General features: G+C 45.9%; 1 protein-coding gene across 1 annotated transcript in view; it reads left to right on the forward strand.

The window, feature by feature from the left end:
- The window catches only part of wwox (WW domain containing oxidoreductase), a 103,639-nt gene that overhangs the window by 20,905 nt on the left and 57,139 nt on the right, over window positions 1-25,595 (forward strand). The window contains exons 6-8 of the mRNA XM_068739503.1: window positions 8,624-8,712; window positions 12,686-12,871; window positions 15,368-15,632. Of these exons, the coding sequence (XP_068595604.1) occupies window positions 8,624-8,712; window positions 12,686-12,871; window positions 15,368-15,632 (540 nt within the window). The remainder of the gene's footprint in view (window positions 1-8,623; window positions 8,713-12,685; window positions 12,872-15,367; window positions 15,633-25,595) is intronic.

The raw sequence follows: 25,595 nt of genomic DNA on the forward strand, positions 1-25,595 counted from the left end.
CTACCTTTGCTGCAGGGAGCAGTGGGATGGTGTCAGTGCCGTCATCAACTCTGAGATGAAATGTTCTCACCTCAGGTCACAAGTTCAAGTTTGTTTCTTTTTTATCCTGCTGTAATGAGGCAGCGATACAGAATACTATGCAGACATCCACGCCTGAGCATCTATTACAATCACTCGCGTGCTTTGTTTCCCCTCTGTTTTATGGCTTGTTCCTGCTGTTCGTCTATTTTGGTCTTCCTTAGTCTTGTTAAGTGCTGCCATTCTCCTGTGTTTGGATGTGGCCCAGAGGGCCCTTAGCGAAGCCAGGGGCTGGGAATGAGCTGCGAGCCCTAGCCAGGGGGTGCCCACGGTAGGCTGCCAGCCCCACTAAATCTCCCTGATTACCCGGGGTGGCTATGGTGTGATGGGGGTATTACCAAGGTGGTGGGTTCTCCAAAGAGGCTGATTGAGATGCAAATGGGAGCCATAACTCAGAGGTAATGCAGACCCGAGCACCCTTTGCCTTGTCCGTTCCTGTTCACCTCACTCTCTCATCGCTCCCCATTTGCTCCGGCATAGGAGGAGGGACTGTTATTGTCTCAAGGTAAAGTCAGATATTTATCATAGTGTAAGTTCGGAATAGAGAATTAAGGGTGTAAGCCAAAGAGAATAAAAAAAAGTATGACCGTGTAAATTGATGGAGGTAAACAGGGAGTAGATGGTACGGGACTCCTGTGGGCGAGAACAAACACACCCACTCACACCTGAAGACACCGAACTCTGCTATTTATAAAAAGCAGATGGACTCAATAAAGGGTGAGGGTCTCAGCTTGCAAGTAGAAAGGTGGATTGAACAGAGGAGGGGGAGGAGTAATTGCACAGTCCTGTGCTGAATTGTTCTGTGGATGCAAATTTAAATCCCTCCTATTATTTTAATAATCTGCCTTTTACTGCTTGTGCTCGGATCATTTGTTTGCAAACCAGGTTATTTGGAGAGGGAGGCTCGGGGGTAATTTCATGCTTTGGAGCATTTATATCTATAACTTAATGAGGAAAGGGCCTGTTGTTTCCTGCTAATACACTGCTAGAGGGGAGCAAACTTTTCATTCTCCGTTTAGGGTACTGTTAGAGGGCAATAATGTGGGATTAGTCGGATGGAATTAAGGAGCAAACTGAGGAGAGACCTAATGCAGCTTTGGGTGATAGACTAAACTTAATAGTGATGTTGCATTCAGGGTCTTTTAGGTTCATGGGAGGCACCGTAGGAGTTGGGCTTCCTCATTTGCCCATAACAACAAGCTTTTCTTCTCTTTCTCAATTAAGCAAACTTCATATGATATTTTGCATCAAGCAAACTGTCAAACTGTTCTTGCCCATGAAAGGAATTCTGATCCGTCCCCTGATCATTGTCACTTACTTTGTACTGGGACAGGGAGTCGGCCAGCGGCCCAGCGCAACTCGATTTAACAAGATCTTATTGCATTTACCTGAGAATCAATCGGAAGACTCGCTGTCCGTAGAAAGGTGCGCCCGCTCCTCTGAGGCGATCAGGACTGCTAACGCAGTTATTCTTCTGCCGTGGAGCCAATTATGTTGTGGGATAAAGTTGAGAGAAGCTGCGTGTCCATGTTACGTTCTCCTCTTTTCTCGTCCTTTCCTTTCTTCTTGCCGTCGTTCCTTTGCTCTTCTGTTCCCTCGCGAAGGACTCCTCTCCACAAATCTAATCAGACTGCATGAATTAAAACAATAATTCAGTTTATTTCCAGGGGCATCGTTTATTCTGTCAGGCCAGCGCTCCGGTGACAATCTGTGGCTCGCTGACCCCCGACCCTTGCTGAGGTCACATGATGTATTTAATACGCTGTTCAGACAAGCGTCTTTCAGGCTGTTGTCAAGCAACCAGGGGCTAAAGATACATGATTAGAATCTTATTATTTAAATCCATGTAACTGTAATAAAAGCCACGCGACCTTGCCAGTAAGCAGGGTCCATCACGTAAAACGTGGCATGAAGAACCTCAGTCGATGGTAATCAAATTAGTCTATGAAACTACAATTACTGTCATGCCTAACTAGTGTTGTTTCACATTTGATTGTGTCATTGTTAGTGACCCCCCCCCCCCCCCCCCCTGTTAATTTGCCTCCCAAAAACATTTTGTCCCAGGACTTTTCTTTGACCTTCCTCTCACACGAACACACGACCAGCCTGATTCCATGCGGGAAACTTTCTCTCTCTCTCTAAGAGAGAGAGAGAGAGAAGTGCAATCTCTTGTGTTTTCTGGCTAAACTATTGTGACAGTAGAAAACGGTAAGCATTTTAGAATATTGCCAAACAAAAGAGCTTTTAATGAAAGAGCATATAGAGTGCGCAGCGTAGAACACTCCCTCATCAAAAAGGCCCATCACACCCATACTCACATCAAAGGCCTCAGTGTTTCTTAATTGGCAGATTCTTTTCCTATTCAATTATGCGATGCTTATGTTTTTATAAAGCTGATACAAAAAGAGCTCAGCTAACCAAATCAAAGGCGCTTCATTCATCACGTCTGCACAGCGATGTGACGACACTACAGCGGCGTACACATGCATAATTGCGTGCGTTCCTGCATCGGTGTTTGGTGCTTTACCAGCCCTCCGGTTACCGAGATGACACAAGTGTTTCAGGAGAAATTAAACAGTGGAAAACTAGCAGGTTTAGCGTCAGCAATCACATTAACGCCGCACTTGAAAAGAACACATCATTTCACTTTAGCTTTGCTGCTGACACCCTAAAACGGAAAGTTGAGTGTGGAGTATAAGTGCGCCGACTTTCTGAATTTTTCTGGCAGTTTATTGTCATCTAACCACGGCATGATCAACCTCTATTTTCTAGATGAAAGCTACACAGTCGCTTAAAGTCTCTGTGCAAAAGAGCAAAATAAGATGGGTGTAAATACGTAATTGCTAGTGCTTATTCTGAGATCTGAAATATTAGGAAGTGATATGGATCACATTAGAATCCTGGTTGTTAGAGGTATCGGTTACGCTGAAGACATGCAGGAAAATGTGCACTGTTTGCGAATCTGGCGGAGATGGAGTCGGTGAGATGAGGGGGGGGGGGGATAGGAGCGGGAGAGGGTGAAGATATAGAGAGGAAGAGGAGAGTGCGATGAAAGTCTCTTAATGTCTTTCTGAGAACATAGACACATTATTTAAAGCTCAATAACGTTTTAATGTAGATCTGATCAGGCCATGCAAAAAAGCAGGACACACACACACACTGATAGACAGAAGGACATCAGGTTTATGATATAACATTGTTTGGATTACAGGATGTTGCGCCTCTTTTCAGCAATGCAACATGAACACTTTCAAAGTAATATCAGCTATCCTGTGTCTTAATGGAAAAATCACACGCTGACCGCGTGTGTGTGTGTTTGCATGTATAGCTCCACGTGTGTGTGTGTTTGCATGATATCTGATATCTGCCTCGGGCCCCATGGACCTGGTCTGTCTGCATCCGAAAAGCAAACTCTGCAATTATGATGACCGTCCTGTCCTTTTCATTTCCCATCTCTGTCTCTCTTTCTCCCCCGTCTCCCCGTCTTTATTTGTCTCTCTCTCTGAACTGTCTGTCTCACTTCTGAAAAGTAAAGAAGGGCAGGGATGAAGATTTCGTGTGCATTTCTGTGATAATAAAATAATGTATCTATGACTATTAAATAATAATAAATAACAATTAATTGTATAATGATTATAAAACAATTATACATTCTTAATTGATGTTCGAAAATACTGAATTATTTTCATTAAATGTATCTGACATTTAATGAAAAGCAATTTAATTTAGTTATAAATGTAAAATATATAATGAACATTTCCAGTGTAATGCATCACTGTACAGTGAAGTATATAAAGCAGCTAAAATAGTGTCACCTCTGCTGACTACAACATAAAGATTCTGCCGACATGTTTATTGCTTCATTATTGATAATTCTTCAAATTCTGATATAAAATGTTAAACGACATTTTTGTCTGCATAATATTTACCTTTAGCTTTTTAATACTTACTTATACATTTGTTTGAGTGAATTATTAATAGAACAGTTTGAATGGAGTGTTTTTATATTACATCATCGTTACTTTGACTCAACTGAAGAAAATAAAATAATACTGTAACCAGCTTTTCTGGATCTATTTCCCTTTTTTCGTTTTCTTCTGTGTTTCTCTGAAGTATTTACACAACTCCTTGTCAGCTTTGACTCGATGATTAACCAATTGAAGTGCTAACTAATTAATGTGTCGCATTAATTATTGCTGCGTTTACAGATTTGGCCTGCAGTAGCCTTTGTACGTCACTGGACGGAAATGTCAGCGGGTACTTAACTGAGGCCTGTTAACTGCGTGCGTGTGTGTGTGTGTGTGTGTGTGTGTGTGCGTGTGCATGTGTGTGTGCGCGCAGTTCTACTGATGTCCGTGTTCACACTAACAGCACGTTTGTGCCTCATTCTCCATGTTTCTCATCTGGAAAATCATCTCATGTCCCTCCTTCACCTTTCCCATATCGGCCTCTGCAATTGCTTGATTTGTAACTTGATTTCAGGAAAGGGAAAACCTGTAGATTATCCAGCTTTCATTAGGGGGGGGGGGGGGGGGGGGGCAGTCTGTGTCAGAGAAAGAAGAAATCAATTTAATACAGACTTAACTGGAGGAAATTGCATATTCTGCCTGTATGTGCTGAGGCAGGCACTTTCTCTTCCTCACCAGAGACCTGCCTCCCTATTAATTGCAGTGTGTGTGTGTGTGTGTGTGCATTTGTTTTTGTGTGCGTTTGTTAGTAATAGTGAGTGCCGTCATTTGTGCGTTAGGTCCTTGAATGCATGCTGGCGTGGTGTGTTCGCTGTCTGCGTGTGGAGGTCAGCTCTCAGACCTGTGCGAGGGCGCCCAGCCAGATGCGTCTGCTTCTTTTTTTTACGCCGTGCATGTGCGTTCTCTGCACGTGCCGGGTGTCCATGCGTCTTTGTAGGTGTAAGGCGCGCACATAAGCAGGACCTCATGCGACTTAGCCAGGTGGGGAGGAAATTGGTTGGTATTTATGAACAAACGTCATAATTGTGACAGGATGATGTACGACCAGCACATCCCACAGTCCCCGGCCTCCTTTTCGCGTTTTCTTTTTTTTTTACTAAAAATATATAGCCTTGATAAAATACAGTCTTAAAAGCTGATGACTAATTTAGTGTGGCGCGTTGTGGACAAGGTCACAGAGATCTGAATGTGCCCATGTTCCTCCCTCCGAGGCCTGTTCTAATCTACGGAGCAGGAAGAGGGCCTCAAAGTCATTTCTCTAATTGCTTTTATAAGGTGCCCTTTTCACTTGGTCTCTTCGCTGCTCGTTCACTTTATCCGCCGCTGCCGCACCTTAGCTCCGCCCCTGCTGGTTAAAATACAGTCATCCAATATTACTGCAGATTTATATTGGTATCAAGCTGCATTCAGAGGGAGCCGGAGAAAACACATTTAGAGACAGAACGCATTCTCTGCTCTTCCTCACCCTGCTACCCGTTATTCGCATGGCTGGGGCGGTAAGCGGGGTTTGTTGGGTAAGTGTTCTGTATATGTGGGGGCAACTTTGATTTCTTAAGTGTTTTCCCTGCATTGGCGATCTATAAGGGGAGCTGAAGTGGGGGCAGTATGGGGTGAGGGAGGATGGAAACGGGGGTTAAAGTGTGAGGGAAGACTGAGAAGGCTAGGTGGATGGGGGGAGGGCATGAGATTGAGCCTAGTGCATTAAGACAGTGTATTATTTGGCGGTTCCACTTGCTTGAGTCCATTAGGGGTGGCTGCTATGCTATTAAAGAGGTCAGAGCGTGTGTGAGTGTGCCTGCATGTGTGTTGTAAGAGTTAGAAGAGTGGCCCAGTGTCCGATGGACCAGGATGGGGCTCCCCCTTCTCCGATACCTCTTCATTTTATTGGATTGGATGGCCCCGGTTCTAATTATATTAGTGCTCTTCCTCCTCCATCCTCACTCTGCCTCCGTCCTCCTCCGCATGTCTTACCCCACAACACGTGGAAAACACCAGGCTTGTCTGCAGAGGCCAACTTCCTGCACTCACCTGGGCGAAGATGCGCTCTTCCTCTTCATTTTTCATCCCCTTCTTCTTTCTCCTGGTGAAAGTCACAAAGGTCGTCGTCATGTTACAGACAGCTGTTCTCTTGGGCTGACGGCTGGAAGTGGGGCGAGAAAGGTGAGAGTCGGAGGGCTGAGGGATCTGATGTCCGTGTTGTCATGGTGACCTTGCTGATTGGTTCCCCTGATCCCGGTGCATCCATGACGATGGACATGCAGTTGTAGCTTTGTATGTTTTCAATCTGTGAGAAACTTATTTGCGTGTGTGCTCCATTCATAATTATCCCGTAGCCTTTAGGAGGAGCGATGGGTTGTGTGTAGCTGGGGAGGGTGAGCTCTGTCACCCCGAGCTGAGCTCTATGGCGTTGCACACTCAGCGATTACTCCAGAGTTAACCAGAGAGGCTTCGCTGCCTCTCACTTTTCCTTCGCCCTTGAAGAGACCAGGAGTTGTCAGGGTCCTCATAAAACCCCTAAACGATTGTGTCTGTGCGTTCTTTCTCTCTTTTTCTACCCTTTTTTTCCCTTCTTCTCCTTCCAAAACCTGGCCATCTGTCTAATTGTTCACCTCCATCGCTTTAATGCTTTTTACATGCCCCCCACCCCCCCCTCTTTCCAGGCAATAAACTTTATTTTCTTCGCAAGACTTCAATCTGCAGGGGGAGGGGAGTCAGGCAGGCTGCTCACCTTCTCCCTGCTGGATTTGCTCCAGTGCCCCCCCCCCACAGCCCTCCTGTCCTCGCTTTGGTCTTCCATTACTCCAGCTCTCCTTCCATTCCCCCGCTGTCTCTAGAGAGGGGGGTATGTGTTCCTCTCATCTCCTCTGCTGGCCGTACTCGCGTTGAGGAAGCCGTGGACTGACCGCCGACCGCTGCGCCACAGCTCTGACCTCGCGTGAAGCTCTAAATGGAAGAAAAACATTCAGACACGTCACACAAAGTTCTGTCACCATGTCGTTCTTCCTCTCACGACTTATCAGAGCACCAGATATTTCTTTATTTCCATCTGGAAACTTTGTGCTTTACCTGCATTTCTAGTGTTGCACAAACACGTTAGACCGTCTGCTCCTCTCACCTGTGATTACTGCTGGGTGCAGATCATATAAGCTCACCCCGTAATCATATCTGTAATGGCCACAATCAACCTTTAATGCTTTGTAATATTACCCATATAATGGTATAGAGTAGTCTCAAGAGAATAATCCAGGCATAGATAATGGTGCAATCGCATGGCTTTACCCTTGAGCCACAACATGGAACTTGTGTGTGTGTGTGTGTGTGTGAGTGTGTCCATGTATAAATATGCTCCGGGGCTGTTGAGGTCAAATGCCTCAAGAATCACATTCCATCAGAAGACACTCTTAACCCTTTCTTGTTTTGCTTATGCTCATTGCTCCATGGAGCGTCCTCGGCTCTCCGGAAACAGACGAGCAGAGGGAGAGACGGTCCCGTTTGATTCCCACAGACCGGAGATCAGATCAGTGGAAAAGGCTGATAGGGGCGCAGCGGTGGTGGTGGCGGCGGCGCACGGGGAGATGAGCGCTCTTCTGCGGTGTAATAGGAGATGACATTCCTCTGGGATGGCAGGCAGGATGAAGGGGAGCGGTAGAATCTAGAATCCTTGGTGCTGCTGAGTCCAGAGTCTCTCTGGCAGTCCTGGGAGCAATAGCTCACTCCTTTTCCCTCTCCGTAATGAGGGATGAGTCTAATGGGCTGTTAGTCTGAACGGAGCTACGCTGCACCGAGGTCCTGTGTGAGCTCATACGTTAGGGAGATGGAGCCCAGGTTGTCTGTTGAGATAAAGATATAGAGAAAGGCAGGAAGGGAGGAGAGAGTCTGCGTTGACGCGCTTTGGTCGTATGCTACTACTAAAGGGATGTGCTCTTTTAGGCCTTCGCCCTGCAGCAGAGGATGATGAATATTGAGATGATCTTCCTCAGCTATGCATTCACCTACTATCAGATTAACGCCTACTGTATATAACTATCATTAGTCCATTTACAATCTTGATTCTGAAAAGAGAAAAATGCTTTAAAAATAACTTTTGAAAAGGAGAAAAGACTAAGTACTCCTTTTTCTCTGACTTGTCCATATTTTACTGTACACATGTCCTTTGCTCATTAATTGTACTACCGGTACTGCATATAATTATTTTATTGCCATTTTTTTTTATTCCTATGACTATGAAACTATGTCCACAGTAATTTTACTGTATCTGATCCAGATGAAATTCTGTGGTGAGATAGACACCCCCCCCCCTAGATGACTATCAAATTCCATAAACATCGGTCAATAATCAACCGAGATATTGAGGAACACATTTTGAAGCTCCAATCTTAATGGACATTTCTAAGTGATCCAGAATCCAGGATCTCTACTGGATCATCTGTTCCTGGTATCATTCCCAACATTTCCTAATCAAGATCCATCCAGAACCTTTTGAGTTCGCTAACATTGCCTCGGCGGAGGTGATGACAGTGATGACCATTTTCCTTTAATGTGGCTATTTCTACTCTCATCTGTTTCTGTCTCTGCAGCACAAAGCGAGGGTAGAGGCCATGATGTGTGACCTGGCTTCTCTCCGGAGTGTCAGAGAGTTCGCTGACTCTTTCAAGGCCAAGAAACTGTGAGTATATCTTTCCTGGATTTGCCATCCTCTAATATTTTCATTCTTCAAATTGCCTGCATTGTGGCAGGAAGAGGGATGAGATTAAAACCGATATGTCTGTCTCACACGTATTCTAAGTGCAAGATGCATCGTAATGATTTTCTTTCCTTCTGAACAAACACTAAAGGTCAGAAAGTAATGTTTTGGATCAGTTTGTGTCTAAAAGACCAGAACCTAGTCTCCATAGTACAGGGGTAGTGATGGAGATGGTTCATGAATGAAATGCACATCAGGATGCCCACAAAGACAACAAATCAACCGGCAGGATTTTTGTCATTCTACGGCCTCGGGAAGGGAGAAAGAAAAGGTCTGCCGTTCATGCCGATCACTGTATTTATCACAATTTCTTCCCATACGCTATACTGAAATGATGTACAAACTGTATGGCGTGAGCGAAGACGTGCGCGTGTGTTGATTTGCTTGACATTGGTGGGACAACAACGCCAGACCTAATGGCAGTCATTTTGTAGCGGTCAGCTTTTACAGGATGTGTTTTGCTTCCTGTGGTCGGTCGTATACTTTCTATTTTGGGGTCATTTATTCTGTCATCCATACGGCTCATCCTCCCGCAGGTCTCTCGGCGAGGGAGCTGAGTGTGTGTTTGTCTGGGCGTGGGTGTCGGGGGGAGCCCCTAGGGGAGAGGGAGGGCACTCATTGCCCGTAGCAGCCCTGGGGCAGGGTAAGGCCATCCAGGACACGTGTCTTGGGTCGCAGCCAAGCCTCACCATGTGTCTTATCCCTCCCATCCACGTTCACGTATATTTACCTCCCTGTAACCCCAGTATTCCTCTTGTTTGTTTGTTTGTTTTGCATATTGAAATCTGTTTATCTACCGCTCTGTTGCGCCTCTGATTTAGTCTCTCAGTCTTTACTCTGTGTCTCACTCTCACTCTCTCTACCTCAGTATTTTGGCAAGGTTGTATTTCTTCATTAGCTGTGCTGTTGGGGGCGGGGGGGAGTCCCAGGGGACGTCAGAGTACATTAATTCTCATCAGAAGGCAAACAGAGCAGAGTGGAGGCTGGGCGCTCTGAGCTGTGAATGGCACTGGGCAGCTGTCTGAGTCTACCACCACTCTATTACTGCACGTATGTCTTCAGGCATAACACACACAAGAGCACGCAGACGTACAGCATGCGTGCGTGTGCATGCATGCGCCGACTTTACATAGATAATTTTTGTGCGCAGCTCTGCACACACACACGCCGTTCTGTAAACACACGGAGACAAACAGACACGCACGCACGCACGATAATGCTCCTGCAGCGTGTCATTGACAGGTGAAATGTAATCGAGTCTTTCTCTTTTTCTTCTCTCGTTTCTCACTCCCTTGCTTTTAAGTGCTGTAGTCAGTGGCTTTCACGCTGCTTTGTGTTCCATTGACCCCGATTCTGCTTTAATTGCCTGTCCTTTGAAATGAAATTACCTGGATATTGATATTGTTGAATGCGTTGCAATTTCGTCGGGATATAATTGATGGAGGACAGCGTTGACAGAATGCCCCTGATATCATTTATGCTGAATGGTCTGTGATTAACACATACAATTTGTTTTCACCTGTGATTTTTTTATGCTGTAGTAATTTCTACTGTATTCTGTGTAATAGGTGATTTGCGTAGGTTGCGTAGATCTGTCCTGTTGAGCAGGACGGATCACACGAGTCTGGTGGATTGTCGTGTGTTTTTACACACCTTACAGGTGTAGATTTCTGTTGTGGGAATAAATCCTGAGGATTCAAACTTCAAGGTTTTATATGTTCTGAATTTCCATTGCTGCCGTTTAGATTTAAGGCTTTCTTTTAGCACACAGTCTCACTGTCTAGTCGTGCACTCGGGATGTCTCTCCAACAATAACAATCAATGTATTGTTAATGAATCATACACGTTTTTTATTTATTTATTAATCTTTAATTTATCACAAATTAAAACTGCTTCATTAATCACACACATGTCCTATAAATTTGCAGAGGTTGGGAAAATCTCCAATGCAGGACTTCAGGCATTGAACTGCATATTTACAGAATGTCTAGAGAGGCATTTGTGGTCCGATGTCCAGAAATGGAATTTAATTTGCACGTCACACACACAGAGGGTTGGACACAGGCCGACTAATGAATTGTGTGTTCGACAAATGTCTCCTATTTGCTGGGTTGGGAATGGATTGATTTGACTGGTGCACAAATATCTCTATACCAATGCCACTTGCCAATAAAGTGCGATGTTAATGACCAATAGTCTGAGCCCAGCTCACACAGGCAATCTCTTCACGCTGGCCCCATTATCATAGAGGTCAGGGGTCATCCCCAGGGGGGGTTATTTAAAGTAAATATATAAACCGATGTGTCCCTGTTTGGTAGTTAATACCCTCGTTTGACCAGCGCTGAGATTGCACAGTGCACACCGTGTTGTGTGAGGTCTTAATGTGGAGAGAGGGACTGCGGTACGTGGCAATAGGCCTATTAAAGACATTCATTAGACCTGCGCTTATGAGAGAGGGACTAACTGGTGGGCAGTTGAATTAACAGGCCTTTTACATTACGGGCAGACTCGCCAGAGGCCCGCCGGAGGCCCGCCGGAGCTGCGTGGGGGAAATGGCTCGACCGGCCGCCCGAAAGTTGTTTATTGGAGTTTTCTATCACAATTTTGTGATATACTGAATTTTCTTTTTTTCATCTTTTCCAGAGTAAAGTTGAAAGAGCACAGACCTGATTTGTATGATTGGGAACTAACATGAGGAGTCTATTCAAGCTTTGGTTCTAGTGAAAGCTCGAGTGTCGGGTCAAGAGTTCATGCCCGTCGTGCTACTGTGCAGCCTCTGCTCAGTGACAGAGCCAACATCGTTGCCTTGTCTAGTACGGTCTGACTGTACTTCATGAACTCTGCTAGAAATAGAAAGCCATTGCACAGTGGATATACAACGTGATTAGGAGAATACTGCAAAAAAACTAAAAGGTTGTAGTATCTTATTTATTGTTTTGAGGTTGTAAAAGGTCATTTATTTACACTTCTTTACCTTTTTTGTAGCACAAGTGAACATTAGAATCTCTCTCTGCTGGTGTGTGTGCTCTGCTGGTAATATGCTGAGGTCGGCATTGTTTAAGTTGACTTGTGACTAGGTTTGTGCTCTTTAATGAACCGTGTGTGTTCGGAGGCCTGAAGGTGATCGTACAGTACACTCCTATGTAATAGCATGGGATGGCTCATTATAGAAAGGCATAACAATTCACACATTAATTTTCCAGCATCCAGTTTTTAATTAATCCAGTAGGCAGTCTTAAACACAGGGTACACAAATTGCCTTCGGCCTCATAATTAATTCTAATGGAAGAAATTAAAAATTGGTGGGGTGTGTTTGGATTGTTCGACTGTGTTACTGTGGTTTCGAGCTCGCTGGAGCGACGCTGTCACCGACAAGGATCTCTCACTGCCCTGACCAATCTCCACCCAACGGCACGTGCACAGGGAGAGTTACTCTGCGTGCTGAAGCTTTTTTCTTCTCCTTGAAATGAGCTTTTCTGTCTATTTTCCCTCTGACCTGCGTGATTCTGTTCAGTTCTTTGTGATTTGATGTGCTGGTGGGTTCGGCACCTTTTACTTCCATCTCCATTCTGTGTTGAAACTGTTTTTTAAAGTGGTGTTGGTCTTGGATTTCCACTAGCTGTATGTCGGTGTCTGCGCTACCTGTTGAGTCGTGGGGAGTTGCCCTGGAAACCTCTGCATGACATCAGCATGACTGGTGTCTCCGGTAGACGTCCACTTGCTAGAATGAGACGCCACTTCCTTTCTCTTCTTCTACTTCTCATCCTCTGTTTCTTTTCTGCTCCCTCCATGCCTCATCTCTCGGTTTATATGTTATGAACATTCCTTCTGAAGCTTGTTTTCATTCTTATTCAATAGACCACCAACCCGTTTTGCTCTTTTGTCCTCTTCTTAGGCCCATACACGTTCTGATCTGTAACGCAGCGGTTTGCTCCCAGCCCTGGAGCTTGACAGAGGATGGCCTGGAGTCCACCTTCCAGATCTGCCATCTTGGCCACTTCCTCCTCGTCCAGGAGCTACAGGACGTGTTGTGTCGCTCAGCCCCCGCTCGCGTTGTGGTGGTATCCTCAGAGAGCCACAGGTAAAGACAATAAAATACATAAAACCGGATTCTGCCACAAAACATGTTTATTATTAGCGCTATTTTAGTTTGGTTTTAAATCAGTTAAAAGCATGATATTACGCATTCATTACGACTGTTTACTGTGAAGAGAACTCCCGGAGAAAGCAAACCTGAGCCGATCCAGCTCACATTTCCATCTCACATCATTGCTAACAATCTAGCAGGGGTGTGGTGTCTGAGGTGAGTGTATGTAGCGTCCGGGCTGATGAGAGATTAGCTGCAGGTGAGCCGAGGAGCACGGGCGACCGGAATGAGCTGACTCAGAAGGAAGCGCTGGAAGACAGGAGAAGTTAGTGCGTGGAAAAGGACAGGCCAGCCTCGAGCTGTGACGATGGGTGCAAACTTGCTAATTCCAGACTCCAAGGTATTGTTACCTAATCGTTTTGTACTGCTGTACTGTGTTTTGTTGTTGTTGATTGTATCATGCTGTTAATAAGTCTTTAAAAACAGTTGAGTCTTGCTCTTGAGATTTGTTCATGTTGTGGCTCTGGGAACAACAGCTTCCGTAACTTCGGCTGTTCTCCTACAGCTGCTACACTCGCCAGGTCTTCCCTGGGAGCGGAGAGATCGGTCTTCATGTATACTGTCAAACGTGACGGCCTCACTCACTGGAAACTCATTTCCCTGCACACGCCGTCGCTATGAATTAAACGTATCATCAACATGATGGATGGACTTCTCAGCTAAATTCACTTTGATCAAGTATCTGCTCCCCCCCCCCCGACTCAGCCTTTCTCCCTTCTCTCCCCCCTCCTCCGCCATTGCTTTTCAACTCTTATCTTTTTGTCACGTAACTCCACTCAATAGGCATCTGTTTTTCCTGTCATACAGTAGACAAGCATGATGCCTTGCAGTGAGACCAAGCCCTGAGCCATGTGTTTCAGACTCGGTGACTGGGGGTGTGTGTGTGTGTGTGCGTGCGCGTGCGACATTGATCCTGGCTTCAGTCAGACGGTCAAGCAGAATGATTGATTGGACCCGAGACAAACGGCACATACGCAGAGTTGTTCTAGCAGAGCAAGCAGCAGCGCTATTACAAGGCTCCTCATAGGAGTTACGTACAGACCGCCACGCGTGGGGGGGGGGGGGGGGGGGGGGGAGGAGAAGGTTTGACACTTGGATTCACGGTGCTTTTACATGCTGCAGGAACAACGCATGTCACGGAGCGAGTATTGACAAAGTTTGATTGATGCAACACTTTCCTACACAGTCAAAACAGTGACTTTGAGTTTGGGTTGTGTGAAAGCAGCTGGAGAGCTTGTTTTCTTTTTTTTTTGAGATATTGGGACGGTAAAATGGTCCGGTATTGTCTTCACTTTTTGCCCGACAGCTCGGTCTCTCCTTTCCCTGCCTTGCCAACGCATCCGCTCGCATTCCCTTCTCTCCTCCACAGGCAGAAGTGACTTTAACCCCTTTAAAGAGGGCTTAGGCCCGGCCAGAGAGTCAGTTACACACTGATACGGACGAGAGGGAGCGGAAATGGACAATATCTGATATTGCATCTTCCACACTGTCCACCTCATTCCGGACCGAAGAGTCATTTTCACTTTTAGCCGATTTCCCATTTATTCACTTATAGCCTCCCCTCACAAGCAGCATGTGACCCCTGACCTCGCAGCACACTGTAGTCCATAAGCCCCTTGTCCAACAGTAAAGCATTGACCTGTAAGGAACAGAGGTGGGCGAGGTGGCTGCACGGCTAATGGCTGGACGCTTTATCAGTTCCCACCACAGGGGCTTACTGTGGAATCGTCCCAGTGCAGTTTTACCTTTCCCTCGCGCTGCATTGGATATGATCAAACGGGGAGAGATATTATCCTTAATGAAATGGCCTCCCATAGATCTAAGATATCGCTACAAGTCTGCATTCCTAATCTGCCAATAATCTTACGTACGCACATTTTGAAAAAGGGAGACAAACAAAAGGCGGTTGATTGATCTGCCTCTACTTGCTAAAGTAGTTATGAAGTTGCTGCACATGAAATGAAAAGCCTGCAGATGTTGTAATTTAGCCAAGCTAGGATGTTGCAGAAGGCGACAGTAAACAAGAGGCAGCGAGCTTGTAAAATCACAACAAGGAAACCAGGTGACATTTTGATTGGTTGTTTTCTAATGACTGGATTAATATGTAGGATGTGTTCCGCTAGATGCTCTCACACACACACACACACACACACACACACACACACACACACACACACACTCACAGGGACTGTAGTCTTTGTGAAGTTGCTGTGCGACTGCATAATAACACAACGAGCTGTGTAATGTTTAGGAGGCCTTGTCAAACATCTGGAGTTTAACTGCTCTGTCGCAGGCAATTAAAGAACATCATGTCACATCTTTGATTTGTATGCGGCTAGCGCCACACATCTGCCCGTAGAAAGCGCGCACGGGCACGCACGGGCACACGCTCGCCGCTCTAACTGCTCTTGATCTTCGACTGCGTTTCAGGTTTACTAACCTGTTGGACTCGTGTGACGAAGTGGACTTGGCCCTGCTGTCCCCTGCAAAGAGTGAGTACTGGTCCATGCTGGCTTACAACAGAGCCAAGCTCTGCAACATCCTCTTCAGCAATGAGCTCCACCGCCGCCTCTCGCCCCGTGGCGTCACCTCCAACGCACTGCATCCTGGGAACCTGGTCTACACCTCCATTCACAAGAGCTGGTGGCTCATGACCTTTCTGTTCACACTGGCCAGACCTTTCACCAAGTCATTGGTAAGTGAGAAAGCACCGTCTGAAGGAAGCGATGTGTGATTTGAACAAACAAACTGTAACAACCTGATCGGTTCACATTTACTGACTTCTCGTGTCACCGTCTGTAGATCTGCTTTCACATCTTATATATTTGTCTTGGTGTGTTCTTGGATGAGGGGAGAGGGAAAGGATGGAGAGGGCTCAGCGAAAGAGTCTGTTTCACAGATTCAGAGATATTCTGTTTGCGTTTCTTTCTTTTCTCAGCGCTGTTCATTTAACTTTCAGAGGCGGTTCCTCTGTCCTCCCTCAAGGGTCGCCCATATTCCAAATCCTGTGTACTCCAAGTCTGAGGTTACAGTAAATATACTGTATAAATTCAGTTTATACTCCAGAGTATAGATACATTAAGCTCTGTCAAACATGTTTTTTATTTACTGTATATTCTGTTTTTGAGTGTTCTGGTCGTATTAGTGGACCGAGGACCCGATGAAGAGCAGAGAATAAAGATATATTTTCGCAGGCTGTCTGAGAGACCGGGCGCTGTGCCGTAGGGTCATGTGGTTTTTAATCTGTGTAGAAGTTTAATTTTAAAGCAACAATAAAACCAGGTCCACCCAGGGATTCAACGCTGTCAGTGCGTGTTGGTAACTGTCTGGAAAGCCCTTCTCTCGGGAGGAAGGAGCAGAAGCTGTTTTCAGACTTGATTTGATTTTTCTGTTCAGATATGATTTAAATCACGCCGTTTTTTTGTCCTGGGCGGTTCTTTACGTTGTCCATCCCTTTGCCACTTCTGGTTGTGCTTACATTTATGACTTGTAAACACTCCAGTGGGGGGGGGGGTCCTTTAGAGCTGGGCCGTGGCAGAGACATCTCTGGGTGCCTGGGAGGAACAGTTTGTCTGCACGGAGGAACTTTGCAGATTCTATTCTGGTCAGTTGACGTCGTCCTCTGATGGGATTCAGCATTTAAAATCTTGCTGGATTTGGCCTTTTTGTCAATAATACTTCAAAAATGTCTCCCAAGTTGTATAATACTTTTGAAGCTGAAGGGATATTCCATTGATGTCAGTGGCCTTCGATTAGACCATGCTATTCTATAATAGAATAAGACGTGCAGTAAATATTTCTACAGGCAGTAACGTCCACAGTATGGCTCACAGATCTGCTGAGTGCAGGAGGAGCACGATAAGTCGCTGTGGGAGCGTGTTCGTAGCACACGTGTGTGTGTGTGTGTGCGCGCCCATAAGGTGATGTTAGATCCCTGAGGTCGACGTCCTCACACACTTTGGACTTGTACAATAAAATCCAACGCAGTGATTTATTCTAGTCAAAGTTGTGTCCTCTGCTCCGCGAGACTTTTCAGATGATGGCTTCGCTCTTCCCTTTCGGCTTCACCGTCTCCTAATATATGCTTTAGTTTGACTATTACATCTTTCCATTAGCTGCTCTTCATACTTTATCAATTTAGTGTTTGCACTGAAGGGTAAATGTGGTGTGTTGAAAGGCGGTGTGCTGGAGTTTGAGTGAAGCGTCATCCTGCTCCATCATGTTTGACAGACGCGAGGCCTCGGGCTGTCATTCCTCTCTCCTCCTGCTGACGTGATGAGAGACGAGAGGAACGGCTCCTCAGCAGCTTTCACAAAATGCTCAGACGAACATTTCCGTAATTTGACCGTCGCTGTCGCAGAACGCAATGTTTCGCCCGCGCTCTTTACCTTCAGGAGCATCTGAACAAAGTCTTACTGTGTCGGTTCGATCTTTACATGCGGTCTTGGGCCGGTGACATTTTGCTAATCATGCCTATTAATCGGATGATTTGGGGGCATGTCTGGGACGGGATGATGCGTCCGTGTTCCTCATGTGTCTCAGGGAAGAGTCTAGAGTCGTTTTGGATGTGAGCACAGATGCAATTAGCAGAGCCGTTTCTCTTCTGGAAAGAGGAAATGGCTTTTCTACACATGGTTGTAGATGTTTAGTAAATATTAAAGGACAAAGGTAGAGCTGCTGATTAAATTCTGGAGTGCTGACGCAGCGATTAGCCAGAACCCATGTCTGATGAAGGCCACGTACAGACTCGCACTGATGGGGGGGGGGGGGGGGCACACACACCCACCCTTAAGCTGAGCATTTGCTCTTATTTAAATCCGAGGTTGATAAGGCCCCTGAAAGTGTATCCTCTTTAAAACCCCACTCGTCACTCCTTCTGCCCCCACATTAAGGGCTTAATAAAACAGTGATATTATTTCAGTTATTGGTTGCAGGGATATGAAGATGGTATCGCTTTAATTGCTCGCGTACGCTTGCGGGATCCTTGGAGATTGTTCTGGGATGCAAACACAAGCAGAATGTAGACTCCAAAAAACAATCACGAAGCCCCCGTGTGTTTTCTTGTGCAAATAACCAGCCGCTCATTTAAAACACAGACTTGATTTATAGTAGCTCAGGTTGACTGATATACAGAACTTTGCGCTGCGTGAGGAGACACACACATGGATAAGAACACAAGACGATGCAGACCGCAGAAACACTTGGAGCTACATGTGATCCTAAATATTTCATTTGACTGTTGGAATAAAAGCGAGGACCGTCTTCCACTCGCTCATCCGATCACGTTCGCGCTTTCCTTCCTAATTAAATGTGCTTTATGCTCTTATTTTATCAGCTCTTTGGCCCTTCAAAATATGCTTGACTCAGTTTTGCATTCTTTGTGTTGTGGCTTCTACTTAAGGCAAAGAAACTTCTCTATTAAAAGGGAGCGCAGCCTTCTGCTATTGATGTACAGCGCTGATTCCATTCTGCTGAGTTGAGAAAGGCATCTATAAAGAGCCATGACATTTTAATCAGCCAAACTATCTCTCACTAACATCATGTTCCCCTCCCCGTGCCTTGATCTACTTATCAGAGATCGTGCGACCAGGCCTGGAACTCCTGTTTCTTTAATTCGGCGTGTTTGGAGTGGGCGTTTTTCTCTGTGTCCTTTGGTTTGATTATCAGTGCTGAACGATCAGGCCTGGAGGTGTGTGTGTGTGTGTGTGTGTGTGTGTGTGTGTGTGTGTGTGTGTGTGTCTCGTATAGAGAGTGAGACGACGCTCTTATCACTCTTATGCTCAGAATTTGATTCACGCTGATTTTGGTGATTTAATTGATCTAGGATTTCAGGCCTGTTACTGTTTGTGTACATGCTTGCGAGACGGTGCACTTTGAGTCCAAACTCCGCCTGTGTGCTCTTAAACGGCACCGAACGAATTTCCGTGACTGCTGCAGCTATTAGTTGGGCTGTAACCTTTGTGAAGTTGTCACCGTCCTGCCACGCTGTAACGCTGACCCTGTGACATTTTGTTGACTGACTGATTGCTCCCTCAAGCTCGGCGTACCCTCAGGCCCCGAGCAGCTGTTCTCAGCCTATACTCATCTCATCTATGCCTTAACTATAGGCGCAGACAGTGCCGCGCTGAATGGAGATCAGTGTGGACCGTGGTTCCAGCACCTCATCACCCACCGTAATGGATAGAGAAAAGGGAGGAGGGCGTTGTGGGCATGGTCCAATCAGACACCGCAGTTCCCCCAGGGGCCAGTTTCATCAGTGTTCTCGCCTGGTTCCGTGCTTCCCAAGCGTTTTAGTGTGATTATTTTACCCAGGATCCTGCCTCGGGCACCAGGCCACCTTTTTACATATGCACGGGCTGAACTTTTGACCGGGCACCAGCAGTCAGCGCTGTATTAGAGAAACGGTTGTTCTGTCCAGAGTTGTGGGACTGCCATTACCTCCTCTGCTGCGACCAGGAGCTCTCCTGTACGTCTCCGGTGAACCGCCAGACACGGCTGCTTCAATGAAGGCATCAGCATGCAGAATGAGGTCGGGTGGCGGCAGACACGTTAACCCCCCCCCCCTCTCAGACGGTTGTAAGGTCCGGTGTTCTGGCTGCAGCGAGGCGCGGCACCAGACGCCATGGCTTTGCTGCACAGCCAGGTAAATTCTGTCTGTGTGAATGTGTGTGTCTATTTGCGTGTGTGTTCTGCTGTTGCATGCGGTGCAACCGTGTGGAAAGAAAGAGGAAAAGAGATCCCAATCTACCAGCCAGCCCCCCTTTCTCCTCTGCGGGGTTAGATGAGCTGCCAGGCCCCTGTAATAGAGTCCTCTCGGATGATTAGGAGCTACATGGGAGGGGTCAGCTCCAGTCTGACTGCGGACACTGTAGGTTTTCTCCTCAGTGGTGTAGACAGAATATTAGACATTATGCTAATTGATATGAGGTTCACTTACTCAGACCTCTCTGATCATCTGTAATTTCCTTTATAGACCATGTTTAAGATCATTTTTGAGGAGCTATAATGAATATGATATTCCTGTCAGACACCCCCTGCTGCAATACTGCACTATGTATGAGAGGGAGAGGGAGAGGGGGGGGGGATGGATAAAAAGCATACAATCCCATTTGGCCGTATTGACATGTGTGTTCCTGCCCAATCCTGTTACTGGGATTATTGTCCACAGAGATACCATTTCATTAAGGAAAACACACACACACACACACACACACACACACACACGCGCGCACGGTGGGTGAAAGAGATGGCCTGAGGCCTGGTTATGTGGTTCATTGCGCAGGGAAACTGTGTAAATGGTTTATTGTGGATGAGTTGATGTCTGGATCAATAAAGAACCAATCAAACGCTGACAGTCTGCTACTGTATGCAGTCAGTCACTCACCCCTCCTGCGTGTGTTACGTTACACAATATGAGTGTGGAGGAGGGAAGAATGGTGTCCGTGCTGGAAGCAGAAAAAGTCACTGTTTAATCCTCTCTAAATTATTGTGCGTGTCAGAACTTCCCCGTGGTCTCCTACCGGTGGGACGTGCCCTGAACACCCCCCCAGGGAGACGTCCGGGTGGAGCAGCGGCTCCCCTCCGAGCTCCTCCCGGATGGCCGAGCTTCTCACCCTATCTGGAAGAGAGAGCCCAGCCCCCCTACGGAGGAAGGTGTATAAAGATGCCAAGAACAATTTCTAACCTTTTGATGATGATCCAGATCACCATGTGGACGCCGTGAATTCAATTAGGAGGGGAATGAGCTGCTTGGTGGAGGTCTGTGCTCTGAGTGCTTTTCTAGCTTTTTCTGTGACAATCTTTCAAGGAAATATTGTTGGAAGCCTCAACCTCGTCCTCTCTGCTCCTCCAGCTTCCGACACCGCAGGGAGGCCATTAGGACGTCTCCCAAACCCGGGCTAAATTACCCCAGAGCCACGGGTTACGGGCAGCTGGGACGCTCTCGCTCTAATAGAAGGGATCAGAACCAGCCAAAAACTGACCCAGCTCGAGAGGCATCCTTCATCCTTCACTCACTTAGCCCTCTGCTCTTCCTCATTGGCTCCTCTCTCTCATTTCATACTCTTAGCTGTTTGGAGCTTTTCTCCTGTGACCCTCAGAGAAGAGAACAATGTCGCCCCCCCCGGCGTTTCTCCATCTTCACCCATCTACTCCTGCTGCTCACTGAAACTGACCCCCCCCCCCCCCCCCCCCCCGAAACACTTAAACAAACACGCCGCACTTCGTCCCCTCTCTGTTGTGACATGGAGCTGATGGACTATTTTTCAAATTGATTTCAAAAATGTACATAAGCGGCCGATCCCCTAGCCCAGATTACCTATTGATTTTTAATATGAAAAGCTCATTATATAAGCAGGAACTGCAACACAAAAAGCTAGCCAACCTTTGCATAAATCCTTTAATTGAATTTCCAGAGCCCGTGGTTCTACATTTTTTAATTAAATCCATTTCTTTTTTTAAGGGTTGCTGTGTAATTTGCATGCTGTGAAGTGGGTGCTGTCCCAGATAAAGTGCCATTGATCCTTATTAAGGCTCACCTCTGGGCTCGCTGAAAACCAACCACAGAAATTAAATGTGCTCATGGTGCATACACTTATTGCCCGCATGATAGGATTAGAGGGAGAGGGGGAGAGGGAGGGAGATAGAGATGGAGGGAGAAGGAATGATGGGGTAAGAGGTGGGAATAGAAGGAGGGGGGGGGGGTTATTATTAATAGTTGTTCATATTAATGTAATATTTCACCTTTCCTCCTCTGGGGTAAGATTGTGAAAAGCCTGTTTATAAATCCAGTTTGGTCTGGGCATTATTTGGGGCTCATCACACACTTTGCTCTGCTCTGTTGGGCTTTGCTGCTTTTCCACTTTGACGGCAGCATTTAAATGTGACTCCGCGATCACTTCTTTCTTTCGTAAACCACAATTTAATCAGTAACTTGTTTTTATCTGAGCATCTAATTGTATGGAGTCGATAATGATGTCACTCATTGATCTTTTAGGGGGTCATACTTTGCAATCTTTCTGAGTACAGGCTGTTTAACTACCCATTTAAATTAAATGCTGCTTCATTTTCTTGTCCTTAGCCTACTTAGCACAGGATGCCTTTGTGCAGGTGTGGAGCATCTTTTATGCGGCTTCCTTTCTCTGTGATGGAAGACGAACCGGGTCTCTCCTCCCTCGTCTTCCTGTGCGGCTGTATAGAGACGGTGGAGTAAATCAATAGGGATTAACCTGCGACCCCGTCCACATACTTATAGCCCAGTCCTCGCTGCTCACACATCTCTCATCAGTTTCACTTAAACACAGGACCTCACTCAATAAGGTACTACACACTAATTCATTTCAAAGATGGAGAGGCCCCTATCTCTCACACACACACACACACGTGCACACACACACACACACACACACAAAAAGAAAAAAAATCTGAAATAATTACAAATCGTTGCAAGAATGAAGCATCACTCTTAAACAACAACACTCACAAGGTCATTATTATCTTCAGTATGCACAGCAAATATTTATTTTCATTTCTATTTGAGTCTTCAAAATGAATACTTGATCAATTTATTGTTACTTTCCATATAATAATAAATATAAATGTTAAAGAATAAAGATGACGCGTAGTGAGAGTTCCACTGGATTTTGCTTCTAGATCTTATTTAGATTAGTATCAAAAAAGAGAGAACCACTAAACGGTGACTTTTACCATCTTTGCATTTAAAAATCAAATATAAAATAAAAGATAACGATAAATAACATTATCGTTATGTAAACGATAATAAATATTACAGCGGTAATGCGAGGAAAAAAAAGTTTAGCGATGAAATGAATGGAAAAGATGGCTTCAATTCTATTTCTCTCCTGAATAATGTGAAATGTCTGTGCAAAGATTTGGTTTGTTTGATTTACTCATCATTTTCCGCATCAGGTAAATACAATTATAAGACATGAATATCTGTTCATTTTGTGAAAGCGTCTTAACTCAGAGGAATTTTTGGAACATTGTGTGCATGCACACACACACAGACGAGTCCAGCATTCTCCCCTTTTCTCTGTCTTCCACTTGAAATATTGACATTGGCTGACTGATTGGTCTGATGTCTCTCTATCTTGTGTGTGTGTGTGTGTGTTGAGCAGTGCAGCGTCAGCAGCATGTGCTGCAGTATTGACCCGTTCTTGTCCTCTGCTCTGACTGGCTCTTGTCCCTAACTTGTCATCGCTCTCTCCTTCGTTACCGTTTCATGGTTGGTCTTCCATTTTTTAATTGTCATTGGAAATTTCCAACAATGCAGAAAAACTCTGTTTCTGATTGCTTTGTGCTTTAACGGATATCTCTCTCTGATTCCTGATTATGTTATAGGGTTGTTTTTCTTTCTTGTAAGTCCTGCATTAAAACAGGTTGACCTGGTAGAAGATCGAGGTTTAAAGGACCGCCGTAATTTAAAGATTACCTCGCTGGAGCTCAGCAGTGTTTTCAACAGGTTCATGCTTGTAATGCTCATCACTGAGTGACAATGGAAGGTCAAATCACAGAGGAGAGTTCCTTATCTCTGGGGGGCGGGGCCTAAATATGAAGAACATCTTGTCTTTCCTTCCCCCCGATTTTATCAACAATGACTCATTTTTTGTATATTAATTAACATTCCACTTTTTAGCTTCCAAAATGCAGTTTATCGGCTGAAGCAGTTTCTCTTTCATTCTTAGAGTACATCTCACGGCCTTCGGTGAGCGGCGAGACACGCCCGGCAGCGGGCCACGCCCAGCGGCAGGTCACCGATGCAAAACACTTTGATTTCACTCATTTCATTTCATACTCCAATCAATCAGACCGAAACGGCTTGGTTCCCGTCCTGCCCTCCCCTAATCAACCACCCATACATATTTACACACACACACACACGCTAACACGGCGCCTCCTAAATGCAAGTGGCGCAGGTTGTGGGGACCCCCCCCCCCCCGGGGTTAGACCGCTCCATGTGTTATTGATTGCATTGCTGTTGCATGTTGTGCTCAATCATGTGTTCTATGCGTCTAGCATTGTCCTCTCCCACCTGGCCCATTAGATTAGACTAATGCATTCAACCATTGATTAGTCATTACACTCGGACCCGATCAGCCAATCGCTTACCTGCTTTGACTCTGCTTGACCCATGAACCCCAGCTCCCGTGTCATCTCCAACATGTTAAACACACACGGCCCCGCCCGGCGTGCGTCCTGCTATAGCAGACGGCGGCTTCCGCACCTGTATGATGATCGATGCTGCTTTCTACTGCGTTGCTATAGCACAGAGCTATAGATCCTATCGCCGAATGAAAGTGTGAGGCTGCCATTGATCTGGAAACGTACCAGGAATGAGCTGTTGATTGGAGTTCATGAGAGGAGTCGGAGGGAAACTATTTCCCAGCTCCTCTTCCTCCACTTCCCACTGCTGAAACGAAACTGCACTGTAAGCACATTTACTTTGGTACTCCACTTTCACTTTACTTGAGTATTTGTTTTTATGCTACTTCATACATGGAGTAAACGTTGTGCTTTCACTTCGCTGCTGGTGTTTTCCAGGTAAAGCCATACTTTCCTGGCTGGCTTCTGTCTTAAAGTCCAATGTCAAATGTCTCACCTCGAGGGTGGTGCGTAAGGAATAATGCACCCCCCTGTCCTGCCATCCTCCTCACCCCCCCTCTACAGTATTGAGTCAGTCGGTGAGGAAGTGCTGTTTTAGGGACATTGATGTGTGTGTGTGTTTACGCTGAACGATTGTTGATAGATGTCCTCAAAGGATACGAGCCGGCTACTCTTCAGCTCTGCATTAAATTTGTATTGAATAGGAAATTAATGATCGGGTAATTTTATTGATGTTTGCGGTATTGAACATATAAACAAAATGTTCTTTTGAATCATTGTGTGAGTGTCGCACCCTGCGGGGGCGCGATCCCAGTTGTGCTTAAGAAAGAATAAGTCCGTGTTACATCCATAGCGTATTGGAGACTGGATTGATCGGGGGCTTGGTGCTTGAGACACACTTTAATTGTGTTGTTTCTGCCCTCCTGCATCCATATCAACACATCAGTGACAGATTTGATAAGTATTGCCAACATTGTCATGGAGACAGATTTGAATTTATTGAACAGTTTCAAAACTGACTTTGTCCTGCGTGTATCAGGAGACCCTCACGGACCTCGAGGGGCTGCAGTGTGATGTTTTATGTTTAAGCCGTTTGTTCCGTGTCTTCAGCGCCGCTGTTGGGAGTCTCCCAGAATCAAACGGTCCCCGCTTTCTCACCGATGGGAGGTGGACTGCTGCTTTTACTTCGAGTGGTGTGGAAGCCGATCAAAGAGATGAGAGACGGTGATGGCTTTTAATTAAAAAGAAGCGATGAAGTGGGGAAAGAGGGGCGTCCTTTGATGCGGGTTCCGGATGCACTGTATATGTTATGCACTTATTACACTGGATTCTTGTTTAAGAGGTTCCAGCAGAGGGTTGGACGGTAGGAGGTGTTGCAGACGCAAAGGAGGAGAGGAGGAAGGAGTGGACTTGATGAAGTTTCTGATTATCCCACCTCCTTTGGCACAGGGAAGAATTACTGAATGCCATTTGGGTCAGTGCTCTTTATGGAACTACATTTATGAAATACATCTCTCTCTTCTGTCTCTCACTCTCT

Source organism: Brachionichthys hirsutus, chromosome 5 (genome assembly GCF_040956055.1).
Source record: "Brachionichthys hirsutus isolate HB-005 chromosome 5, CSIRO-AGI_Bhir_v1, whole genome shotgun sequence".
In the NCBI taxonomy this organism is placed as follows: Eukaryota; Metazoa; Chordata; class Actinopteri; order Lophiiformes; family Brachionichthyidae; genus Brachionichthys; species Brachionichthys hirsutus.